At 35.8% G+C, this 20,625-nt stretch overlaps 1 protein-coding gene across 1 annotated transcript in view; it reads left to right on the top strand.

The window, feature by feature from the left end:
* Positions 1-15,170, top strand: part of LOC121428792 (GTPase-activating protein and VPS9 domain-containing protein 1-like) — a 62,638-nt gene extending 47,468 nt beyond the window's left edge. The window contains exons 14-19 of the mRNA XM_041625628.1: positions 472-865; positions 2,060-2,194; positions 10,596-10,719; positions 11,349-11,415; positions 12,962-13,215; positions 13,901-15,170. Of these exons, the coding sequence (XP_041481562.1) occupies positions 472-865; positions 2,060-2,194; positions 10,596-10,719; positions 11,349-11,415; positions 12,962-13,215; positions 13,901-14,203 (1,277 nt within the window). The 3' untranslated portion in view covers positions 14,204-15,170. The remainder of the gene's footprint in view (positions 1-471; positions 866-2,059; positions 2,195-10,595; positions 10,720-11,348; positions 11,416-12,961; positions 13,216-13,900) is intronic.
* Positions 15,171-20,625: the final 5,455 nt, after the last annotated feature.

The raw sequence follows: 20,625 nt of genomic DNA on the forward strand, positions 1-20,625 counted from the left end.
AACCTGCTACTGTTCAATGTTGATAGTACAGATATTGAAAGGATGCAGCATATTCAAAATTGCACTGCCATGATTGTATTGGAAAGTGCAGAAAGGTTTGGCTACTACTTTGTTGAAACAGCTACATCGGTTGCCTGTTGATAAAAGAATTTCTTAAAAGGTTGCATTGATTGTTTGTAGGTGTATACACAAATTTGAACCCAGATATATTTATGATATACCATACGACTACTGTTGAGGTCATTTCTCCCCCCAACCTCCACCATAAAAAATAATAAATCAGTGTTTTGTATCCTCTAGAAAAATCATGGTATAAATCCAATTATTATTTATGTAATCAATTAATTGATGAAATTTATTTAAATTAAATTTTTTTAAATGAAATGAAATTAAAATTAAGAAATTTGAAAAAATAAAAAAAATAAATGAATATACCCTCCTCTGATCTTTATTCATTTCTTTGATTTCTAGATGGGACAAATGCAGACTCTTCCACTGAAGACGACTCCGGTAGCCATGGCGACAAACCCGACTCCAACAGCACCGAACCCAGTAGCTCTGCCGACTCTGAGAACTTGGAATCCACCTACGCATTCAACGATGCCAAGCGGAAGCTGCGGATCGTGCTCCGCTCGGCCGACCTCCACACCTTCTCCTCCCTGTCCAATCCCAGCGTGCATTGCAGGACGAGAGGCGGGGTCATGGGGGACATGGGAGATGGGAAGGAGATGTCCCGTTACCCCGAGAACGAATTGGTGGCTTTTCTGAAGGTCCAGCTGGCCGAAGCAATGAATCTCCAGGATAAAGCACTGATTGCTCAGCTCAGAGAGACACTCCGATGTGTGGGCAACTTTGATAATGAAGGGTGAGTAATCATACTTCTTTTGGTATATAGAGTGATACATAGTGTAGGTGCCTTGGTCAACCAAAACTTATTTGGTAAGCCCAACAAATTGACTGACTGACTTACTGATTGATCTTTTAGCCCTTATTCATTTCTTTCAACACATTTTAAAACATTAAAAATTAGTTATTTTTGTATGCATAATATATTTACATCAAGTTATTTTACTGAAACGAGGGTCATTGTCATGTATTAAAAAAGTTATATGAATAGATATAGAAATAGAAGAACGTTTCGTCCCAAGAATCCTCAAAAAATTGGATAGAGGTACTACAATAGAATAGAGATACTCTCCATGTGAATGATGCTCGCAATGTAGAAAGCGATGGATGTGATGCCATCGATAGAAATTCCCAGTGTTCAGCTTATCAGATTTGACTCTATGACCCATATTCTGAAGTTGGGTTTAACTTAAGCTCAGGTTTAAAGTTGAGGTTTAAGTAAAGATGGCCAATTGTTACATAAATCACTAACAGTGGACATACCATATTTCAGCTCATATTGCTCTTAAATCATTCATAATTGTCTAGGAGGTATGAATAGGTGATTGTCTTTACCATCGATGAATCAGGAAAGAGCACAGTAAACATAGGAAACGTACAACTTAATAAAAATTTTGATACTTTTGGCTTCCCATACTTAAACCACAACTTTAAACCTGAGTTTAAAGATAAATTCCAGTTTTGGTAACAATCTCAAAATGACTTTTTACAGAATCTAATATAATGACCACCCAAGTGTCTGTTTGTATGAATAAAAATTATGTGCCAAAGGATTCCGGAAGAAATAAGCAAAATAAGCGCGGATTCGGTCACTTCCGTCGGGTCTTTATTCCAGCAATAATAATACACTGTCCCACGTGTGCCTATCTGTGTTGGTGATCTTCAGTGTGAACATTTTTCAGCGTAGATTTCAAGATTTCACAAAGTTCAGTTTATGTAACTGCACCAGATCTAGATCCTCGATGATATTCTGACAATTAAGCCTGGTTTTACAGACTTTCTGATGAAATCAGTGTTTACTGCAACTACTGGCATTTCTCTTTAAGTTAAACTTGACTTCATAATACGTGCCTGGATGTTAAAGTCACATCACTACCAGCCTGGAGTACCACATCATTTTAATGTGAAATTATGTTTTCCTCTTCTTTTATAGATGTCGTAAGTTACTAGCAGTACTGCGTGAGGAATACGAGGCCAGGTCACCATATATAGCATACCTGGTGAGGTCTCGGAAAGGCTTAGCTCTCTCCAAGGCTCATCTTGAGAGACAACTTGAAAGAATTCAGAGGTTAGTCCACCTTGCTGGATCCCGTACTTTGTCACCTGGGCCCCGTCTTACAAAGAGTTGCGATTGATCGGATCAGTCACAACTATGTACGGCCAGCAACGTCAACAATAAATTGCAATTTTTGTTCAAAATATTTTCTAGATATGATGTTTATTCATACACTCATCATTCCCTTGAAGATTCAGTGTGATTCTCTTTGTTTACCGAGGAGATTTGTGAAAATTTCCTGTAGAAAAAAATTATATTGATTAGATCAATAGTAGCTCTATGGAAATCCACCGGTGTCATAATTTTTTCTATAGGAAATTTGTAAATGTCCTTTGCAAACAAAGGCAAGCACACCAAATTGTCAAGAAATTATGAATTTATGAACACACGTTGTATCAAGATATTTTTCTAATAAACATGCATTTTAGATATGGGTGTTGCTGGCTTTCCGAAGTTCAGGTTGATCGGATCAATCGCAACTCATTGTGAGATGGGGCCCGTATTCCATAAACGAGATAAGCATACTTAAGTCAAAAATTTAAGCATTTTGTCTTATTTTTCTGTTTAAGATAAAACTCTTAGCCAAAACGCGTATTCTATAAAGAATTGGCTAAGAATTTTGTCTTAGAATTTGGCTAAGAGGTTTTGCGCAACTAAGACAGATATAGGATGAATGGCTAAGTAACTTTTCTTAAAACTGCAGATTCTGTATTTCATAAATACAACATGGCTAAGAATTTAGCCCTAATTTTAAGACAGCTGTGAGTTGTCTTAATTGTATTAGTTTCAATGTAAAATTCAGCCAACAAAATTTTACAATTTGTACCTATATTGCATTTCGAGCTCTTACCTCATTCTTTAAACCGATTTTCATGAAATTTTGAACACACATCGGTCTTAAGGTAAGGAGGTGGAAGATGTTTTTCTTTTTCAGAAATTGTGTTGCCATGGTAACAATATATTATGGCCAAACTATTTTGCCGTTTAAATCTTGCTGTTCCAACTACTTCCTCAGTTTTTAACCAATTTTCGTGAAATGTGGCACAAACATTAGTCTTGAAGTAAAGATGTGCAAAACATATATTATGCCTATATAAAAAAATGTGTTGCCATGGTAACAAAAAATACCTAAAATAAATGAAAATCTTGTGATTGAATTACTTTATCAGTTTTCAACTGGTCTATTCTCCTAAATACTTGACATACACATTAGTCTTGAGTTGAAGATGTCTAAGACATATTTTTGCCTGTATAAAAAAATTGTGTTTCCATGGTAACATATTATTTAACGAAAATAAGGTGAAAATCTTGTAGTTCGAACTCCATCTTTTTCAACCAATGCTCATGAAATTTGGCACACACATCAGTCTTGAGTTGACAATGTGCAAGAATATTTTTTGTCTGTATCAGAAATCGTGTTGCCAAGGTAACAAAATATTATATAATGAAATTAGTTGAAAATCTTTTGGTTTGACACCATTTTTAGTTTTCAACCAATTCTTATAAAAGTTGGCTCACACATTGATTTTGAGGTATAGATCTGTAAGACGTAGTCTATATTGGAAAATGTGTTGCGTGAACCATTTTTTCTGTGGCCGTTCGAAACAAGTATTTCCTAATAAAATCAATATTTCGCAATTGGTAGCGAATTGATCTACAAATAAAAGAAATGTGATTCGACATTGTCAAGTGAGAATCGAAAACTATAACGAGATTGCGACAAGAACTCGACAAATTTACAGTGAGGCCAGAAAATGAGATGGAGTCGATGTGGATTTTACTAAGCTGTACTTTGGAGCCAAAAAGAAGAAATTCATATTTGGCTGGATTCAACTTAATGCTAGATCCCTAGCTTACTTCCTTTTCCAGGCCTAATGTTAGATGAATAGATCTAGACTAGCCTACATTTACTATTTTTTTAGAACTAGAATCTACATTTTGATAGAGTATACAAGTCTCTACTCTAGATCTCGACCTATTACTATGTACACCTAGATTGATATAGTTCTACATCTACTAGATCTTGATAAGGTCTAACTTTTAGTCTTAGTAATTTAGTTTAGATCTAGGCCTCCGTTAGAGATTCTAGATCAAACAGTAGACTAGTCTGACTAGATCAGCCAGTCCTAAACGTTAGGGCTACCGGCTAGGCTAGAAATAGAATCTAGAATGAATAGAAGAAAGCATAGCCATAGGCTAGGCCGCCTAGATCTGAAGTGAATTTTTATAAAAAAAATCTATTCTAGGCGCCAGTCTAGACTGAGCTGTTGGTCTAGGTTTTAATTTAGGCCTGTTTTTTTTAGAAACCTAGATCTAAACAAACTCCCCAAAATGTATAAAATAAAAACTCCTCCAAACAACAGTTGGACCTAAAACAGAAGTAGGCCTAGGCCTAGATCTAACTTAGACCTACATAGATGTCTAGGTCAGGACTAGATCTAAGTTTAGGCGTAGATGGAAAGCAATGCATAGTCATAGATAGGCCTAGCACTGTCTGTAGACAGGAATAACCGTCGTTTCTGGGGATTTATTTAAAAGTTTCTGACATTTATCTACTGTCATATCACATTGGTGAGATTAGGGTCTAGGCCAACGTAATGTTGTTAGACTGTCGAGTGTCGTACTCGTAGTTAAATTAGCAGAAAAACCAAAATACAGTTGGAGACTGAAGCTTTTGGTCTAGGCTAGGGCTAGGCCTAGCTAACTCTAACTAAGTCAGATCTATTCTAGTCCTACATGTAAATCTATCCCTGTCCTAAGGCTAAGCCAGGCTAAGTCCTGAATGTTGTTCTGGTCTAGGCCCATATCTATGTATTATATGTAGCTTCAGTCTCTGTTGCTCCACTATGGCATGCCACTACTAGACCAACATTACAAAGTTACGTTTTGCAGCCTTCATCATGGAACTAGTAAAAAAACAGTCAAAACAATGTTTAATTCTCCTCCAAACAGACGGATATTATAGATCTAATTGGGCCTAGGCTAGATCTAGGCCTAATGTTAGACCCAAGACTAGTCTCAAAAGCTATAAAAGTTTTAGGGGGCCTAGGTCTATACTTAAACTGAAGTTAGAGTAAAGATGTCGAGATGAATATATTCAATTTATATTTTGACAAACAATACATGAAAAGTAATATATGGGACTGATACACAAAAATTGTGCAAGTCACTCGATTTGGGATTGAAATGTTTTGGTAATTAACAAAAATATAGATAAGTTGAATTAAAAATTCTTACCATATATGTGTGATGAATGCTCTTCTCTTACTACAATAGTTGTAATTAGTTTAAATAAAATAAAAAAAACAACTTTAGTCACATTTTTGCAAGTTTGTTGCAGTGACCTCTGCAGCAATTTATCATTAAGAAGGTCACTAAAGGTCATAGAATTTGAGACTTTGGCTTAGCCATATCGCCTAACCTGAGACAAATGTCTTAAAGTTTATAGAATATCGTTAGGGAAGATTTCTTAGACAAGCAAAATACTAAGACAAATTGCTAAGACTTAAGCAAAAACCTTGTCTTGTTTATGGAATACGGGCCCTGGTCTACAGGCTGTTATACAATCATGTTCTTGTGCATCATAAAAGTAAATATGAGTAGGGGAAGGCGGGGTAAGTTGAGCATAGGGGCAAGTTGAGCCACCAGCCCCAGGCCAATAATGAATGAGTCAGACATTGTGGTGGTGTCATGTATTGATGACCCATAGCATAACCCCTAACCCCACCACATTGTTTTCAACTTTGAAACAAAAAGTAGTTTTTTAGAGGGAAAAATATGAATTTCAGCCAAAAAAGTAAAAAAGAGTGTGAAATAGATAAGTGCTTTATAAACACACACGTCTTTAAATATAATAAAGACATGATAACAACATTATTAGTCCAGGTATGGATCTTCATACTTGTCATAGTCTTTTATATGATGGATGCATAATAAATGTGTGGATACAAAATTATCGCACTAAGTTCGGACTGGGGTAAGTTGAGCCAAACAGCATGGGGCAAGTTGAGCCATGGTAATTCCTATGGTAATGTATCTTAAAAAACAAACAAACCATAAAAATTGATTGAAATGCTGGCTGAAAGGAGCAAATTTACATGACTGCTCTTTTCCTTTTAAAGGATGTTAGTATTTATAGAGAATTAGCAAGTGAAAAAACTTTAAACAAAAAATTGACATGCTGGTTCTCCCCTCATACATTTTGTACATAGTTTTTGTGGCTCAACTTACCCCACGTATGTTCACGGCCTCAGATCAGTGGAGCGCGCCATTGAAAGGTCTTCTCGCATAGCCGTATTGTTAGAGACGTTCGTGAGCATCACTTTTTTCACTCTCTAAAATGTCTGCGACATTAAAATCATAAAAACAATGGAATCGTTAAATTTTAGTGAGGCTATGAATGTTTATCATTTACGTTAATTATCAGTGTACCAACATATACCAAATTTACAAGCACTGTGTGGGTAGACTTCGAATTATCAGTCATTTCGATGCAATCCCAAAATTGATGAAAATATAACAGAAATTTGATATAACATTGCAAAATCCTTATTTTCGAATCCCCTTAAATTTTCATTTTCTTTAAAAGCATCTTAGTACATTTTTTAGAATTTTTCATAAATGATAACGGCGGTGGATTTCGTGCTCCAGTTTTTTTAAGGAAAAGACAGGCATTTGAAATCAGGTAATTTTTTTTATATTTTCAAAAGAAAATAATTAGATTCGAACAACTTACTAATAGTTCTCCAAAATTTAGGGTTATATTCTATTTTTTGTGTGTAAATGATACATGACGCTAAATTTTACGAGTATATCAATGCATGTTGGATAACCTTTTCCACGATGAGTTTCGTTATTGAGAGAAAAATCCAGTTCTTTCCTAGCAAGCGAGCCGCAGAATGATAAATTTTAGCGTGCGCACACTGGCTGATCGCCGTGTCTGCGGGGATGGATATCTAGTCCCATACTGGTGTAAGGTGATATTTTCTACGTACCTTTTCCCTTGTAATAATCACTTTGCACTTTAATGCTTAATTCTGTGAAAATTGATGGCTAAACGATTTTGGAAAATGCTCGGAATAAACCTGTCACATGAATGATTTCATTTTCGAGAATTATTATTTCTTTCCTGAATTACCAAAAGGCAAATTTAAGTCAAGATTGCATTATGTTACATACTCACATTGACTGCATACATAGCGCATATGTGTGCATAAGGGTGTATTGTGATGTAAATATAGTCATATTGTAAGCAAAAATCATGATGGGTGTCATAGTAGGGGTAGATCCAGCTTTTTATAAAGGGGGGGGGTTGGGGTGGTATGCGAGGGAGCGAAGCGACCGAGTCCAAGCGAGCGGACCGAGCGAGGGGGAGAGTGTGGGAGGGGGTGTCCCCCCTCCCACAGAATTTTTTTGAAAATCTGTGTGTGAAAATGGCGTTTTATTGCATCTAAAACTCCACTATTTTTGGTATAGAGGTTAAATGAATACATAGAATAAAATAAAATTACAAGTAAAAAAAAAAGATTTAAAAAAATGGTCCGCGGGTTTTTTTTTTTGGGGGGGGGGGTTGCACCCCCCACCCCCCCCTCTAGATCCGCTTCTGCATAGTCTGAGTTTTCTTTGTGCAAAAGAAACAAAATACTGCATGTATGTCATTGTATGCAATGGCAATTTCAATCAGTTTATATTTTTCTTTTGTTTAGTCAGCGTTTAGTCTTCAATGTACATAATTGCTTTGCAAGCGGTGTTAATACCAAAGAGCTCGATTCCGGCACTTCGACTAAAATTGGATATGATACAAACTATTTATTTACTGCAGCCAACGAGTTCCTGACACAATTTACTTCTTTGAATATAAACTACATTATGAATGTCCCCGGAACGGTTTTAAGATAAAAAAGAATTACCTTCTTTCGCAAATGAATATATTTACTACAGTTGAAGCTGTAAAATGACTTTGTCTTAATCCTTTCCTCTTAATATATTAAGTCGTGCATCATAATTACAAAAGTGTTTTTAATGTCCGGTTTTCAAGCCATAATACTAAAAGATTTTCACGGGCTCATTAGGCTTATTACATTAATAGATAAGATGTCAATTTAATAATCACTATGTCATTTTTTAAAATGGAATATTGACAAGTTTAATTTCGCGCTTTGGAAGAGAAATATGAACATAGTCATCATTTTCATTTGATGACATAATGTTCTAAGGATGTCCGGGTGCTATATGTCAAAGCTCAAAGGTATATATTGAAACATATCAGCTTATTTCAAACTGTGATCCATATCCACCTATAACAATTTTCCCACAAAGTGCTTGAAATACAGAGCCTAAATTGTCCCTTTTACAGATCAGAATATCAAATATTTTAATCCCTTTTTGATAAGATAATTGTCTGTTCGCGCTTCGCGCTGGCAGTAATTATTTAGTTGGTGGATACACATTGAGGATCACAAACATTGCCCAAAATATTTAAATTTTAGGACAAATACTTGGAAAAAAGCTCGCTCTTTGCACTAGCACTACTTAAATAAAGATTATTATACATATAAAGCTTAGAAATGACACAAGACTACCCCTTCAACATACAAAAAAAGAATCAACTTCAAGCGGCCGATCGGGAAAATTTGGCTGAAAAAAATCATTAAAAAAAAAATGGTGCCACCCTCTTCACACACGATTTATATATCCCCGTCTACTAACAGCTCTTTATGGAGGGGGGGGCACCATTTTTTTTTAATTGCAGCTCGATACTTGTATATTGCTCTCACCCCCCCCCCCCTCCCCCCGATCAGATGATAACGCCACTTGACATACGTGATTTCAATTGCCATATGCCCCAAGATCCACTGACTATTCATCTAGCTTACACATTAAAAAAAACCGGAGAGTTGTCAAACTCAACAGAAATATACAAAGAAATAACAACAAAATGACATACTATAGAAAGAAAGTATCAAAAAAATTGAGAACTTGGTAGAATAAAGAGAATAAAATGTTGAAATTTTTTACCCCCACCCCCACACTCGATCTATTACGTATTAGACAATGATATGAAATTAGGCTGATCTGCCTTTATTTGTGCACGATATTCTGAACTAAAGTCTTGATATGACCATTGACATATGGGTTATAAATTTTCATAGTTTGATCACACCATATCCATTTTAAATTCCTGGAAATTCCAGCAACAATACATGTTGTCATGGGTACGACACACATTTTCTTTATTGAAAAGTATCACGACACCAACGTTGAAACTGTGCAAAGGCCTTTAATGGCGAACTCCGCTGGGTTGATACATAACCTATGGGTGATGAACATACGTGACCTCAGAAGATGGCTCAAACTTACCCCATATATGGGGCAAGTTGAGCCATTTGACATCGTTTTTTTCAAAGGTCACGATGACTCAGTGTGGGGATAGAAAGTTATATATAGGTGGAAAATATTTCAGAAGAATTAAATTTCAAGGCAAGGTACTTATTTCGACAAGATTATTAATCATATCAATTCTAACATGCAAAAAGCAAAAACTGTCACAACTTACCCCGCCTTCCCCTACTGTAATATCAAATCTATGATATGATGCTATTGTATACTGCTGAGCAACTTGCAAGATATTTTTAAAAATAAAAGTACAACATGTTTACTTTTCAAAATTGGCATTTTAGGGCCAGAATTACGGTCCCATTTCATTTTTTCAAATTTTGAGCCCCTGCATCTGTTTTATTGGCAATCGTAGGGCATTGTTTTACTAATAAGAATTTAACATTGGAATGCAATTATTTAAAAGCTGAGAATACAAAAATCTACATACTATTTGATTCTTTGTGACATTTAGCCAAAAGTGGGGTGCTAATTCTGTCCAATAATGTCTTCTCTGAATTCTGTGTTTTTAGGCATAGTTAGACATTACTTGTTCTAAAATAGGTGTATATTTTCAAGCATCGCCATTGGCCAATAGGCGTCACATGACATCAAACTTTTTTGTGCACTGCACGGCAGTGCAAAAGGTGCGCAACGAAAATTGACACTGCACGCTCAAGCAAACCAGTGCAGTAGAAGTCCAACAAAAGCATACTTAACATTTTAAGAATTTGTTTCTGTGTTGCTATTGTAGAAAATAAATAATGCACTTGCTCTGTCGTGTGTAAAAGTAAATGCAGAGAAAGCTCGGTTTCTTCAGATGGTGCACACTGGGCACTCGCCGCCAGCGGCTCGTGCACAGTGCAGCACCTATCTAAAGAAACCTCGCGTGCTCTGCACTTCCACTAACGCACTCGGCTGCATGCATTATTTGTGTAATACATTACTCGGGCCTATTTTCAAGCATTATAAAATGGATCCCTTTTTTTATCTGGAAATATTAACCAACAAAATTTAATTACGTTCTGATCTGTTACAGGGACAAGGAGGTGGTGAATAAGTTCTTTACGATGGTTTGTGTAAGGTTCTTCCTTGAGAGACAAGAACAGACGATCATCAAGTTCATTTCAGACTTCAAGGCTCTTACAGCCGCAGATGAAAAGGTTTGTTACAGGGAATCCAGCCCAAATGAAAGGTTGTTTTAATGAAAAAAGAATAAATTAAAAATCAGCAGCAAATACAGTATATGCTGGGAAATAAACCAGGGCTATGAATAGACCGCACCTCTGATATCTGGTATTTTCTTTACAAACAAAAAAATTCCGGCAGCCAATTAAGTTAAGAAAATTGTGGGGGATCAGAAAATATATGTATTATTATTTAATGGTTGCCTAATTTTGCACCATTTCTTTTCAGAGAAATGTAGATCATTTCTTTGTAAAATAACTAAGAAAGAATTTGGAAGTGTGTGGTTGAATGGGAACATGATCGTATAAAGAGAAAGAGAGTAAGAAAATACTTTAAAAAGAAAAGACAAGGAGGTAAAGAAATTAAGAATAATGTACATCATTCGTTGCTTATAATAATAATGATAATAATAACATATTTACCCAGGGTAGTCACTTCAGTGTTTCCTGCTTAACATGATAATGTCATTATAACTGATGATTCATAACTGATTATGATTACATGGATATTATAGAGAATATTTAGAGAAAGATGATTTGCATACTTGGGTTGTTTGAAATATTTTACTAGAACTTGTATTTGTTTTTATGTTGTATCTCTACAGACTCACCTGGTTAAGTATTATCTTTCTACATTGAATAGCTGGATTCAACAAGATCCAATATGGCAAGGTATGGATACCCTGTCAATTTTATTTCCAATTCGTCTAATGCCAATTCATCCGACTGCCAACTCGTCTACTATCATTTGGTCTACCATCAGTTCATCCACTGTCAACATGGTCTAATTGCCAATCCATCCACTCAACTTTTCGACTAAAAACCAGTTGGTCCAATATCCATTTAGTCTATATACCATTTGGTCTAATTGGACTAATTGTTAATTGTGCAAAATGAATGGAAATGAAATGGATATTAGACCAACTGGTTATGAGACGAAATGTTGATTAGACAAAGTGATGATTAGACCAAATGGTTGTTGGACAGTATGGCATTAGACTAAATGAAAGTAGACCATGTGTGTGGACGAGTTGGCAGTAGACGAATTGGCAATTTACCCCCTCTCTTGGGGACAAAATGATAAGGAAACAACGGCCTGAATTCACTAAGGTGCTTTTGCATCTGTGGTTAGAAGCAAATGTCATACTGACCTGGTTCTAAATGTTATGATTAATTGACTTCAATGGGGCTATTTATGCATTCGGGCTGCCATGGACCGATTCCCACCCAATTTTAATTATGAAGGTATTTCACCATGCCCTATTGAATGCTGAAAGAAAATGCTGAAATTCAAAAGGATTTTTTGTCACATCTTCCCTCCGGGACTCTACTGATGTTGCTAATTCAAAGAATAAACCTGCTGCAATATGGGTCAAATTGTTATTAACCCATTGATGTTGCCAATTTGAAGAATAAACCAGGTGAAATAATGATAAAATTATTAACCTGCTAATGTTGAGAAATTAAGAAATAACATCTGCTGAATTAGGGATCAGATGTGTTATTAACCTATTGATGTTGCCAAATTGAAGCATAAACCTGATGAACTAATGATCAATTTGTTAGTAACCCACTGATGTCAAATTGAACAATAAACCTGATGAAATATGGGTCAAATTGTTATTAACCCATTGATGTTGCCAATTTGTACAATAAAACCAGCTGTAAATAAGGAATGGATTGCTATGATTCATGTGAATCCATTTCATTATCCACCCACCTGCCAGTGAGACACTGAAAGAGGATTCAGAGGTAGCCTTAGAGAGAGCAAAAACTTGAATGTAATAACAGAACAATGAGAGAATATTTGTGTTGCTGATTGAAGAGATCTGCTGAAATATAGATCAAATTGTTATTAACACATTGATGTTGCCAATTTGAAAAGTAAAACCTGCTGAAACAAAGGACCAGTGTTATTAACCAATTGATGTTGCCAATTTGGAGAATAACTTGGTGAAATAATGATCAAATTTTTATCCCATTGATATTTCCAATTTTAAGAATAAACCTGGTGAAATAATAATCGAAGTGTCATTATCGCTGAGGAAGGCTGCAGTTAGCAGCCGAAATTTTAAAGATAATTCCTCAGATTTATCTTTATGTGTTGAGAACAAAATTTCAAATTTCCTTGTTATCCTGTTGATGTTGCTACTTTGAAAAATGTAACCTGCCGAGAAAATGATCAAATTGCTACTTACCTATTCATTCATCCATCCAGCTGCCAGTGAGACCCAGAAACAAGATGCCGAGGTAGCCACTGAGAGAGCCATCATGAGCCGAATCTACAAGCTCGCCCTCTACCCAAACGGAGACGGCGATATCCTCCGAGATCAGCTCTTCAATCAGCACATCCAGAGGCTCGGAAGAGTGGTGTCGGGATCCCACAAGGCCCTGCAGATACCGGAGAAGTACAGGAGAGAGTCGCCCTGGCCGGCTGCGCAGGCAGAGATATTGAACATCAATGCCTATAAGGTAAGTGCTTTGGTTTATATTAACATGGTCTGCCAGAAGTTGAAATTCTTCTCAGGTGGTCTAATACCACATTAGCTAATCCCTGTTGGTCTACTCTCAGTCTTATCTAATATGTGTTTGATCCAAATGTGACTTGGTCCAGTACTTGCATGGTCTAACTGTCCATTTCATCTCATGACCAGATGGCCTAGTTTCCATCTTGTTATCATTTTGCAGTTTTTCCATTTTTTTTACGTGCTTGGCTATTGGAATTGACAAAGACAATGGCTTAGAAAGTTGAACCACAATCAGAAAATGGGCCTTACATTTTAAGGTGCAGTGAAGAAGTCTTGTCATGTTGTTGGGAGTGTGGTCAAAACAAGTAATTTGTAAAGTTGTAATTGATATGCTTTATAAGTAAACTTTGAATCCCAATATCTAGCTGGACCAGCTGTTACCCAAAAGAATCAAAACTTTGTATTATTGGATTACCAGAAGTGTTATTTGATACCATACAATCTACAAATAATGCTGACTAAAGTTATGCTTGAAACTCTTGAAACTCATCAAACTTTTCTGACAGAACCCTCAAGCTTTTTTCCCCCCATAACTAGAAGTTTTACTCCCTTTTTTTCTTTTCTGACAGAACTCTCAAGCTTTTTTCCCCATAACTAGAAGTTTTACTCCTTTTTTTTTCTTCCACCAGACCCCTAAGGACAAGGTGCAATGTGTTCTGAGATGCTGTACGATCATCATGAATTTGCTCAGCATGGCAGACGGTGCAGCACCCCCAGGTGCCGATGACTTTGTCCCAGTCCTCATGTTTGTTCTGATCAAAGCCAACCCCCCTAGTTTACTCTCTACCATCCAGTATGTCACCAGCTTCTACCTAGAAAGCGACCCCTACAGCGATAGCGATGGGTCATCAGGCAGCGGAGAAGAGCGCTACTGGTGGATGCAGTTCAATGCAGCTGTAGAGTATCTAAAGACTATTGATGATAGAAAATAATAATTGTACCTAGTAAAAAAAATGGCTTATAATCCAGACATTGATAGTGACGGATCATCAGGCAGCGGAGAAGAGCGCTACTGGATGCAGTTCTATGCGGATGTAGAGTATCTAGAGACTTGTGATGATAGGAGGTAGTGCTTTAGTGCTTGTATCTGGAGAAAGACTGAACAAAGATTGACTTCTTGATACTGACAGCAAAAGCAACAGAGAAGAATGCTACTGGTGGATGCAGTTCAATGTGGCTATAGAGTAGCTGAAAACTTGATGATAGGAAATAGTGCTTGTATCTCAAGAAAGAATTTCTTCTTGGTGATTTAAGAATATCCCTTACTGCTCTGCTTCTGCCTAGAAAACAATCCAGTCAATTTCAGTAGATATGTCTGGCATTGGCAGTTTTTGGAGGTATGCATCCTCTCAAAGCAATCAAAGAGAGGAACCCTTTTGTAATGATGTACTATAACAGCTGTATTATTATCTTAAGTCACCTTCTACCTTTATAAGCAATTGTGTTGGAAGCTTTTCAATGAAGGTTGCCAGGATTTGTGTCATATATGTACTGTTTGGGATTTCTGTCACAATTGGTTATCCGTAGTTAAACCACATTATTTTATCCCAGGGTCAGAATACAACCAATGTTTCATAAGAAGGGCCTTTGTATGTAGCTGCCCTAGTACTTATTTTTTTTAATCATTGACCTTGTAAGACTACAGAATTATTGCTTTCTTACAACCCCTTAGGGGGAAATTTCATTAAGCAACTTGACTTTGAGGGACAGTAGTTATAAGCTACTGAAATCATTGCATCTGATTTGCTGAGATCAGATTTATCAGTGAAAATCATTAACAGTATGTTTTGTGAAATTTCTCCTAGTGATTTTTCACAGATAGTAGGTATAAGCTACTGGAAATCATTACATTTTATTTACCAAGATCAAATTTATCAGTTGAAATCACAAGGTGTTTTGTGAAACACAAGGTGTTTTGTGAAACCTGCTCCCAGGCATGAATTGATATGATAATTTTATGATTGCTAATTGACTGAAATCTAATAACCTGAAATAAGTAGGTCATTGAACTCGTTGATAATTATATGTTAACTTAAATTAGTCTGTAATTCAAAAGCAATGATGGCCTGCATAATATACATGTAAAAAATTTTATTTCATATTAAGAATGAAACCGATTTCATTCCAATTTTCTCGATACAGAAGTTTGTTAATTTTTGGAATTGATTTTATCTTTCAAAATCCGGAGACTTATCCACTGAAGCCATGACACCCTTGATGATGTAGTGACAATTCTTATGAAGTATTTAAATGACTTTATATAGCATTTTATTTTTTTTTTAACTCTAAAGTATTATTGCTTGGTTTTTGTCTCGCCTGCATAGCAGAGTGAGACTATAGGCGCCGCTTTTCCAACGGCGGCGGCGTCAGCATCAAATCTTAACCTCAGGTTAAGTTTTTGAAATTACATCATAACTTAAAAAGTATATGGACCTAGTTCATGAAACTTGGACATAAGGTTAATCAAGTATTACTGAACATCCAAGTAGAGTTTCATGTCACATGACCAAGGTCAAAGGTCATTTAGGGTCAATGAACTTAGACCATGTTGGAGGAATCAACATCGAAATCTTAACCTGAGGTTAAGTTTTTGAAATGTCATCATAACTTAGAAAATATATGGACCTAGTTCATGAAACTTGGACATAAGGTTAATCAATCATCTCTGAACATCCTGCTTGAGTTTTATGTCACATGACCAAGGTCAAAGGTCAATGAACTTTGGCCGAATTGGGTGTATCTGTTGAATTACCATCATAACTTTGAAAGTTTACGGATCTGATTCATGAATCTTGGACATAAGAGTAATCAAGTATCACTGAACATCCTGTGCGAGTTTCAAGTCACATGATCAAGGTCAAAGGTCATGTAAGGCCAATGAAATTTGGCCATGTTGGGTTTTTTTGTTGAATTACCATCATATCTCTGTAAGTTTATTGGTCTAGTTCATAAAAAGTGAACATAAGAGTAACCATGTATCACTGAACATCTTGTGCGAGTTAGAGTAGTTTTCAAAGTCAGCACTGCTGCTATATTGAACCGCGTGATGCAGGAGAGACGGCCAGAGGCATTCCACTTGTTACTATTTTCATTGCATATCTAAAACATGCATTGCGGAATAGTTGACTACTGGGTATTAATTTCATTCACAGTCGGCGCTGTAATAGTTTCAGAACTTTAACTCACTGATCTCTATATTAAGAAAACTGGAAATCTCATGGGTATTTTTTTTTTTGTGATGTGGCAGATCCACCATGTTGCTACTCACAAGAACCACTTCACATACTTAGTCTGTATGGCCCTTATTCTGAACTCGGTTTTAGATTAAACCCTGGTTTAAAGTTGTAGTTTAACTATGGAGAGCCAATTGGAGCACAAATCCCTGACCATACACATTCAATTTATTAACTCATTTGACATCCAAATTGTTCATACATGTAATTGTCAGGGAATGGTAACTGAAGTATTTTTCTTCGTTATGAAAGCAAAATGAAATAAAATAGTAAACATAAGAAATATACAATATAAAACAGAATTTTTAAATTTGTGGCTCCCCATAATTATCACAGAGTTAGACCGTGGTCTAAGTTAAACCTGACTTCAGAATACAGGCCTATGTGTTTTAGATTCCACTCCTTAACCCCCGGTTCAAATTTGATTCAAATTCAGCTCAATACTCTCTATGTATGTATCACCAGTTTAAAGGGCTGTTGAACAATATTTGACTAATCATAAAGAGTAGGTTTCAACATGAAGATGGCTGCCCACATCGGTGACATTATAATAATATAGGGTATTTATATTGCGCACATATAGGTGCTCAAGGCGCTCCTATATTACCCGGCTATTAAAGCTAGGCGTTCATAGCGCACACAGCTTTTTAAGGAATTACTTCCTACCGGTACCCATTTACCTCACCTGGGTTGAGTGCAGCACATTGTGGATCAGTTTCCTGCTGAAGAAAATTACGCCATGGCTGGGATTCGAACCGACGACCCTCTGTTTCAAAGTCCGAAGACTAATCCGCTGGGCCACAACGCTCCACAATGGTGACATGTATTACTTGTATGATGTGGACGGGCCAGTTAGATCTTCAGGGGGTGTTTTCACAAAGAGTTAAGTGCAACTTTATGCATTATATCATCACACACAACTTAGAATTTGAGTGTGACTTTAAATCACACTTGACTCTGTATGAAAAACTCTGTTGTATGCATTGGCGCTTGAGTGGGAGTTTTAGTCATTCATACAACTGCTTGTGAAATAGCTTGTGTATGCATTGGCACTTAGTAAGCACGACTTAAAATCATTCTTAATTCCTTTTCAAATGCTTTCCATAGCCTGTCCTGTTGGTTCTTAAGTATGACTTAAGTGAGTCTTAAGTCTAGTTATAATAGATTTCTTGACATGCTGGTCAGGGCTTTGCTTAATAGTTTACATACTGAAAAACTTACATAGTTTTGAAGTTTCAGATTATATTTTTACATAGTCGAGAATGTGAAAAACATTCTTTTAAACAAGTTCTTTATTAGTTACATGTCCATTTTTAGTTACATATTTTTTTATTCAGTTGCTCATTGCCTAAAAATGAAGATGTTGAAATAGGGGTTTAAATGGCTTTAAATATATTGTACTTATAGCACAATGTGTATCTGCATTACTGTGCTTATTTCTTTACTTCTGTCATCATTTCGTTATGGAAACTAATGCACAAAATTGAAATTATCGGGCTTAAACTGTATGTATGGTGAAAACATGTACAAATTGTAAATGGAAATCTCTATGCGCGTGTTTCACATTTTCCAGCATTATCAATGTTTGAGTGCTATGTTATACATGTAGGTAAACTATTGTGGTCTTTATTCTTTTGTGGACGTATCTTTTATGTAATCTGTAAGACATTGCTGCTTCACATTCTGAATGTGAATTCTTTTTTTTTTTTTGCTGTTATTGGACAAAGTGTAATTGTGTTTTAATGAAAACAATGTGATGTCAAAAAAATTTTAAAAGATAAAATTTAGAGATTAAAGTGGTGCAAGACTTCGTACTACTTAAGGAACACCAGCATGGTGTTTATTGATTTTTTTTTATTACATTTTTATTCTGGTACAATGTACAGTGCTTCTTCTGATCACTTGGAATAGATTAATTAGCTCATTGCCACTTGTTCTACCTCCAGTTGGTCTAAATAATTCCAATATTGTCTAAACAGAATACGGTCAAAACGAAGTAAAGGGGTATTCCATTCAAGTAACCGTGGCACACCAAGAAACGGCATTTGATGAAGAAATTTGAAAATATTGCGACAAGAAACATTGATTACTGCAAAACTGCCGTTTGTAAAATGCAAATTTACTTTACCAGCTTCTCATAATTCTGTGGATGGTGTACCCTTTCAGACTAAAATAATTTTTGAAATCTCACTTGTCTTTTCATTGCTAGTCCTTTCAAATGCAAGCTAATGAAAATAGTTCAAGAAATACACTTTATTCTTTCAACTTCCAAGTGAGTTTAATAAATAGTTCCTTGCAAAAGCAGTTACACTGTGGCCCATATTTGAATTGTACATTTGCAATGTTACAAAATCTATGGTTTATGCAGATTTCATGCATTATGGCGCTTTAATTGTGCACTTTGCTGAATTGTAACAACGGTCTCCCTAGTGTTCGCGATGAAATAAGCAAAATTATACAACTCCCAAGAATGTGCTGTAATCTAATTCGTCCAAATTGGATCACGTGATGTTCAGCGAATTGCACCATTGCATCCAAAATGCACTATCCTGCACTCTGACGTCATACCAAATGTACTTTCCTGTACTCTGACATCAGAGTGCAGGATAGTGCGAGTTCTGGAATTATCTAGAATTTAGATCAAATATAGCATTCAGGGCAACTCAGTAACATGGGTGAGGGGGTGTATGAAACAAACAATACACGCATTCCTAGGCATAGAGGACCTAAATAATGAACTCCGTGCTCGACTCGCCAAATGGACATCCATTGGCTCTTCTCGCACATTGTTCATTATTTGGCCCTGCATGCACATGCTTATGTGCATTATTTGTAAACTATGTACACTACCCTGCATTAATCATGGTTTTGTACTGTGGTACAATTGAAACATCTTTTGCGAACAAGGGCCAGAAAGTATGAGTGTAAACATTAAAAAAATTGCATGGCAACACCAGGGAAATTTCTTATGTATATGGTCAAGTGGGTCATTTGCAACATTTGGTCCCTGTTACACAAAGATTTTTTTTTTATCGATCACAAAGATTACAGTGGCCAATGAAGGTAAATTTTTAAAATTTATTTTCTTGAAAGCATTCATAAATATTAATCAGAAATGTCAATTTGCCAATTAGCAATCAATCTCAAACTTTTGTGATATTGTACCCTGGAATGCGTGGGTCCTAATAACACAGTTTCTATTCATTTTCATGTATTAGCAACATATATCATTTTTGAAAGTTATTTCATACTATGCCTTAAACATTAATCTTTTTTATCTATAAAGTTATCTCATTGGAAAGTTTTACATTTTTAAAAGAATATTTTATGTTTGGTCTCCACGTACGATGTGGCATTATTTACATTTCTATATTCCCATTTTAGTAACATTATACAAGGTGATATAATATTCAAGTACAAAATCTACCAAATTCACATAAACTCTTGAGTACTTTTTATATTTTTCTATTAATTAAGCATTCTTAAGATTTATTGAATTTTTACCAATCTTCAGCCATATTTGTTTGCTGGGTTTTTAAAATGAGAATGTGATATTTGTTAACTACTAAACAATGACAAAAATGGTTTATTATTTTACTGCGACTTTTTAGCAGTTATTTTCAATGCTGATGTGTATGCAACCTTTGGACTACCAAAAAAAGTAGAGAAATACCATTTATCACTAATTTACAACCATGAACCTTCAATTTCTATGATTTTGGTCTTAAAAATAAGTGATGCAGGGAAACCTGTATATAAATTCCAACCAAGTAAAGCGTTCTTTACATAGAGGAGCATGGCGGTTCTTGCTAACTTGTTCCTGTACATGTAAAATGGTGTCTGTTTCACTGAACACTATGGCCAGTATTCTGATGTCTGGTTCAATTTAGATTCTGGTCTTAAGTTGTGGTTTATCTATGGATAGCCAATTGCAACATTAATTTTTGAAGAGTAGAGGTTCAACAAACCAGCTCGTTTGACTCAATCTTTTTTTTTACTGTCCTGTAAGGGTACATAAGATAGTTGCCTTCACCATCAAAAGAAAAAAAAAGCACAGTTAACAGAGGAACTGAGCATGCAATGTAAACAAAGTTTTGACACGTTTGGCTTCCCATAAGTTT

Source organism: Lytechinus variegatus, chromosome 15 (assembly GCF_018143015.1).
Source record: "Lytechinus variegatus isolate NC3 chromosome 15, Lvar_3.0, whole genome shotgun sequence".
NCBI classification, from domain to species: domain Eukaryota; kingdom Metazoa; phylum Echinodermata; class Echinoidea; order Temnopleuroida; family Toxopneustidae; genus Lytechinus; species Lytechinus variegatus.